The 6,460-nt window shown below is 46.3% G+C and overlaps 1 protein-coding gene across 1 annotated transcript; it reads right to left on the bottom strand.

Moving 5' to 3' along the window:
- Nucleotides 1–645: 645 nt before the first annotated feature.
- Nucleotides 646–2,208, bottom strand: LOC141608428 (uncharacterized). Its single transcript, XM_074427785.1, has one exon. It carries the CDS (start codon nucleotides 2,206–2,208, stop codon nucleotides 646–648), a length of 1,563 nt encoding a protein of 520 aa, XP_074283886.1.
- Nucleotides 2,209–6,460: the final 4,252 nt, after the last annotated feature.

Here is a 6,460-nt window from a genome sequence, read left to right as displayed (position 1 = left end):
CGGCGTTCTTTAGGCCAAAGGGCATGACCTTGTAACAATATATGCCTCTTTCCGACATGAATGCTGTTTTCTCTTGATCTTGTGGATGCATCTTGATTTGATTATAACCGCTCCAGGCATCGAGGAAAGTGAGTACCTCGTGTCCTGCAGTAGCGTCCACCATTGCATCGATATGTGGCAGTGGGAAGGGATCCTTGGGACAAGCTTTGTTTAGATCTGTGAAGTCTATGCACACCCTCCATTTGCCGTTCTTCTTGGGCACCACTACTACGTTGGAGAGCCACTCAGGGTAACTGACTTCTCTAATTTTATCTGCTGCCAGGAGACTGTCTACTTCTTTGTTAATGACCTCATTTCTTTCTGCCGCGAATTTTCTTCTCTTCTGCTGTACTGGGGTGCAGCTTGGGTTCACGCTTAATTTATGCGAAATAATGGATGGGTCTATGCCTACCATATCATTGTGGGACCAGGCGAAGCAGTCCATGTTGTTCTTGAGAAATTGAATCAGCCGGTTGCGCAGCTCTTCACTGCAAGTTGCCCCAATCAACATTGTCCTATCCGGTGTTCCTCGTCCAGGTGTATCTGGTCCAGCTCCTCCGAGGGAGGCTCCTTGTATTCTATCGAGGTGCCCCGGTCCTGTAATTGCTATGAGGGGAGCTTGGTTGTAGCCTTGAGGGCTTGGGTATAGCAGTTTCTGGATTCCTCTTGATCTCCTTTTACCGTAACCGTGCCCCATGGTGTTGGGAACTTGAGACACTGATGATATGTTGAAGGCACTGCCTTCATCTGATACAGCCACGGTCTTTCTAGTATCACGTTGTAGGTGGTTGGACCTTCGATGACTAGGTATCTCACTAGTTTATTAACTCCTTCAATATACGTTGGGATGGTTATCTCACCTACTGAATGCGCGGTCTCCCCATTGAATCCCACCAGGGGCACAGATTTCTTTATCAGGTTTTCTTTATCGAAACCCATGGTTTTGAGGGTTTCGAGCATGATAAGGTTCACAGAGTTCCCTGTATCTACCAATGCTTTCCGTACGGTGCAATTGCCAATGGATAACGTTATAGTTAGGGCATCGTCGTGCTGCCCTGCGCCGCTTTCTATGTCAGTCTCATCGAAAGTTACCGGGGGTAAATTGCTCTGGCTTACTCTGTAAGAAATTTCTGGATGATCCCCTTTACTTCCGGTGGCTTTCCTCTTGGCAGCGGAATATGTCAAACCTGATAGCTCGGATCCGCCTGTTATCACGTTAATAATTTTCGTGCATATGGGTGGAGCAGAAGGAAGCACCTGATTTGCTGCTTCCTTCCTGTCCTGCTTGCCCCCACGTGATAGCAGGTGGTCCAAGTTTCCTTTGCGTACCTGAAACTTTACTTCCTTTTGCAACCTGTAGCAGTCTTCTGTTCTGTGACCTATGTCCTGGTGCCATTCGCATCTTTTGCTGCTGTCTCTGTCGTCGTTGGGTCGGTCCTGAGTGGGAGGCTTCGGCCACCTTACCTGATCGCCCAGGCTCCTCAGTGCTTTCAGCATTCCTTCCATTCCCGTGTTAAATCCGTATTCAGATAGTTTAGGAGGATGTTGGGAGTCGTCAATTTGCTGAGTTTTTTCTGCTACCCTGCTGATATTGGGTCTGTTGTACGGTTTAGCTCTGTCGTCTTTCTTTTCTGTTGCAAACTTCCTGCTTGTCTTGTCGAAGCTTGCTATACCCTTTCTAGCATGTATGTCTTCTTCTAACCTTAAGGCCGTTGTAGCTCTCTGCTGGACTTCATCGAATCTTTCACAAGGGTACATCGTTAATTCTTTGTAGAGGCTGGAATCCTTATCCAGGCCCTGCCTGAAGGCATTGATGGCAGTGGACGTATCGCAGCCCCGTATTGAGACTTTTCTCGCATTGAACCTGGTGACATAATCTTTGATCGATTCACCTATTTCCGGACGATCCGCATTGTCGTCGCTTTGCTTGGGTGTTCTCCATTCTTTGGAGAACTGTTGGTTAAATGCGTTGACTAAATCAGCGAATGAACTTATGGTCCCGTTGGGCAAGCCAACGAACCATTGTAATGCTGCTCCGGTTAGGGTTGAACCGAATCCTTTACACATACATGCCTCTTTTGAGGCTCCCGTGGCGGTAGTAACCATCATCTTCTGCTTGAATTGACTGATATGATCACAGGGGTCTGTGGTTCCATCGAAGAGGGTCATCGTTGGGACGCTAAATCCTTTTGGTAAGGCCACTGTAGCTATATTGTCGTGAATGGTGAGTCGGCATAGCTTTCGGTGCAGCCATCTCCATAGGCAGAGGCATTCACGGGACCCTCCGGAGAAGGCTCCGTAGTTCCCTGCATCTTCTTTGTTCTATGTATGTCTCTCTCCGGTGGGTCGCAGATGCTCCTGTGATCGACGTTCGCTCCTCGTACGAAGTTTTCTTTGTTCAGGACTTCGTTTGACGTGCCTGCGATGTTGCTGCCGCCGGAGTACCTTCCCAGGTATATTCAACTTGATTCGTAACTGGTATCCTGGTTATTGGGACCGCAACTGTAGCCCTGCTTCTCTACTGTCCCACCGCGCCTGATGTGGGTGTAGGCTCTTGGCGTGCTGGTTCCTCGTCTGGTGTTAATACCCCCAGTCCTGTTGGGACCAGGCCTCCTCTTGGCGTGGTGTTCCATCCATGTCTAGCCTGAGTGCTACTTCGCGTGGTAACACCCGTGTCTGCCTTCGATCCCCACTTTCTCCTGGCTGCCTTCCAGATCTGTATTCCTGCACCCAAGGGGTCGAACTAGCGGCCTGGCTCCTTAATTCGTTGATCTGTGCTCGGAGGAGATTGTTGTCCTCTTCCATCTGGGATCTCATGCTTCTATTTTCGCTTTGCATAGTCCTGATGGTCCTAGCTAATGTGTCCAGCCCGCTTATCATGATGCTGGTGGGACTCGGAGGAGCCTGAATCTGTTGCCTGGGTTGTGCTCCTCTTTCAGACTGTATGACTCCCTGCTGTCCCTGGACGACTCCTGGATCTCTAGTCTGAGTCCTTCCCGAAGATGGGCTTCTTCGCTACACGGGAACTCGACTTTGTTTGGTCGCTGGTATCGGCGAGCGAGTGGTGGTTTTACCCGAAGTTGTATGCGCGCGCGCCGCCGAGGGAGATGGTACTGTGTTCTTCTTTGAAGGGGCGGCTTTGTGTTCTTGGTACACACCAGACGTTGCGTTACGAGGTTATTTCTTTGTGTCCGGACATGTTTTGACTGTTGAGTAGACTGACTAACGAAGACGACCACTATGCCCCACGGTGGGCGCCAAACTGTTTTGGTAAATTTCTACCAATTTAGGGTTAAAGCGGTCTTAGCGTTCGGTCTATGTTACGATTTGAATGATTATTGTATGTTATCTTGTATGAACGACTTAAACGAAGAACACAAGCAATTTTGGTGACGCGGAAAACCCGATGTGGGAAACAACCGCGGGGGGAGACGGAATCCCACCAATATTTTCACTATAATTCGAGAGGAAAAACAGTTCGTATGCTTGCTATGAATGCTAGGGTGTAGTTCTTGTATTTTCTGATGATCTTTCTTCTTTGCATTGAGGCTCTTTATATAGGGGAGCTTGTTGGGCTAGGGTTTCTTGCTTTCCCTCCAAGTTATCCCTAATTTGACATTGGGTAGGACTTTCCTTCTTCGGATCTCGCAAGATGTTGGACTCCCACAAGCTTCTCCCGCATGGACCAAAGCCCATATCCTACGCTGCTTGCTGACGCTGGCACGCTGGCTCCCTGATAACATGCATCCCGTAACGCTCCCAGGCCTGCTGCCCCAAGTCAGCTCATATCCAGATTTTGGGCCTAACAGGGAGGTATCTTGATCTTTTCATTTTGTTGTTGTGGCTCTTGTTGTTGTTGGGGATTTGGTGGTGGTGGTGCTTGACTTGCTTGGGTTGGGTTTGCGGGGAAGAGGTATGACGGGATTGGTGATAGAGGACCCCTCCTTGGTGAAATTCTTGGTAGACCGGTCATTGGCAAGTAGATTGGATTACTCCCCTTTGTTATCCATTTGATTCTCTTATCAACCCCCTCGAGGATTATCCAATGATGTTGCACAAGAAGGAGTTCTTCATTTATCCTTGTATTCCCGGAAAGTGGAATGTATTCATTGTTCTTGTTGAATTTTGGATTGAAATGCTTTGCAATCCTCGTGATGAGCCCTCCTTTAACGATATGTTTCATTCCATCGTCATCTCCATTTCTAAACATAGCCCACTTCTCAAGTAACACGAGAGGTGCATTAAAATGGTATCCCCCCTTCCTTGGATTTCGAGGTACGACTCCATGAACACAAGATCGAGTTCGTTCACAATTTCCGGGTCCCGGCGAGCAAGGATAGTGCCGGAAAGGAACCGGTAGGTGAGTCTCAAAATAGGATTTTGAATGTGAAAAGCTAGACACTCCTTGATGTACATAAAATCGCGGCCGGTTATGGCCCTCCATAGGGGTGCAACACTATATTTCTTCGGTTTCGATGTCCGGGTAGGCGAGACATCAAGACCAAGCACATTAGCAAATTCTACTAGAGTCATCATTCTCGAAACACTTTCCAACCTAAATTCTATACAAATCGTTTTGTTCATGGTTGTGATTTTCAAGAAGCTTAAAAATTCAAGAACAAGGGATCTGTAAGTTTGTTCGTGCATGTGAAATAGGGTAGAGAGACCAAACAATTCAAAAAGGGCTTCCATTTGATGATAAATCCCAAGCTTCCTTAGAGTTCTATTGCTCAAAAACTTGGTAGGGAGAATGTTCTTACCGAGAAGCCGGTGAAACACGAGCCTTTGCACATCATTTACGAATTCAACATTAGAGAAGTCATCAAGCTTGGTAAGATCCACAATTTCTTCGTGTTCCCTTCTTAGAGTATTGAGATGAGAAGTAGAAGAACTTCCTCTCACTCTATGTCTTCTTCTATCCCTAAATAGAGCTCCTCTTGGTCCCATTCTTTGATTGTAAAGTTGGAATTTTTGATTTGTTGAAGTAGGAAGATGCTCTTTGTAGATTGGATCTTGCTTTTGAACCCTTGGAAACCCTAGAAATTGGGGGTTTTGTTCTTATAGAGTGAAAAAGTGTTTGAGAAGTGAGTTAGGTCATATGAGATGTAGGTTTTATATTAAAAGTGGAGTGGAAGAATGAGGTGTCAAAAATTGTGTGGTGGGGAGTAATTAAATTGCAAAAACCGGAAATAAAGGACGCAGGGAGACGAGCGGATCGACGTCGGGACGCTCGGATTCTGCGCAGTTAAGCTTCAGGAAAACTCGCCACAAGACGAGCGTCTTTCTGGGAAGCGAGCGGATTTCCAAACTGAGACGAGCGTCTTTCCTGGACGGACGCTCGGATTCTGTAACAAGAGAAAACTTTAAAATTTGATTGCAGAAAGACGAGCGAATTCCCCAAAAGACGAGCGTCTGAAAGAAGACGAACATATCGTGCTTAGGAAGAGCGTCTTTGCAGAAGCTTGGACGAGCGTCTTTGTAGAGAGGCTCGGATTTCGTTACAGGATAAATCCCAAAACTTTGTAGCAAAAAGGACGAGCGGATTCTTTAAGGCCGCTCGGATTCTTTGGCTGGACGGTCGTCTGCCTCTCCAGACGAGCGCATTGTCTTTGCTTTTCTTTTACTTCGATAAAAATGCTTCCCTACACTTGAAAACTAATTCCTTCATTCATCAAAATGATTAGTGACCCTCCCTCACTTACTCTCATAGAAAGAATTATGTTTATGATAAAAAGGGTGCAATAAAGTTAAAAATACAAGTTAGAAGGGTTAGTATATTTACAAGTGGTGGTTTAGGGAGGACTCCACCAAACTCTCCCTTTGATGATTTCTTCAAGGATGAGGAGGCCCGAGGTAGGTGACCTCGACCTCTCCAATAAATGCTCCCTCATAATATGGCTTCAATCTTTGGCCATTGACCTTGAATTTGCTTCCATCTTCCGCTTTGATTTCAAAGTCTCCATACTTTCCTACCTCAGTGATCACATAGGGACCCATCCATCTAGAATTCAATTTCCCGGGAAAAAGTCGATATCGGGAATTGAATAGAAGGACTTTATCTCCTTTGTGCAAGGCTTTTTGCTTTATCCTCTTGTCATGAAGCAACTTTGTCCTTTCCTTGTAGATCTTGACATTCTCATAAGATTGTAGCCGGAATTCTTCCAACTCTTGAATTTGTATCATCCACCTTTGACCACTTAATTTGAGATCAAGGTTGAGAGCTTTGATTGCCCAAAAAGCTTTGTATTCTAACTCGATTGGCAAGTGGCATGCCTTTCCATAGACAAGCTTGTAGGGAGAGGCTCCTATGGGAGTCTTATAGGCCGTCCTATAAGCCCAAAAAGCGTCATCAAGCTTCGTACTCAAATCCTTTAGGGTCTTGTTGACGACTTTCTCAAGAATTTGCTTGATCTCTCTATTT

The sequence above is a fragment of the Silene latifolia genome, chromosome 10 (genome assembly GCF_048544455.1).
Source record: "Silene latifolia isolate original U9 population chromosome 10, ASM4854445v1, whole genome shotgun sequence".
NCBI classification, from domain to species: Eukaryota; Viridiplantae; Streptophyta; class Magnoliopsida; order Caryophyllales; family Caryophyllaceae; genus Silene; species Silene latifolia.
This window is presented reverse-complemented; position numbering and strand designations above follow the sequence as displayed.

Excerpts from the sequence above, each read along its gene's own strand:
- LOC141608428 (XM_074427785.1), bottom strand. The coding sequence starts at position 2,208 with ATGACCCTCTTCGATGGAACCACAGACCCCTGTGATCATATCAGTCAA.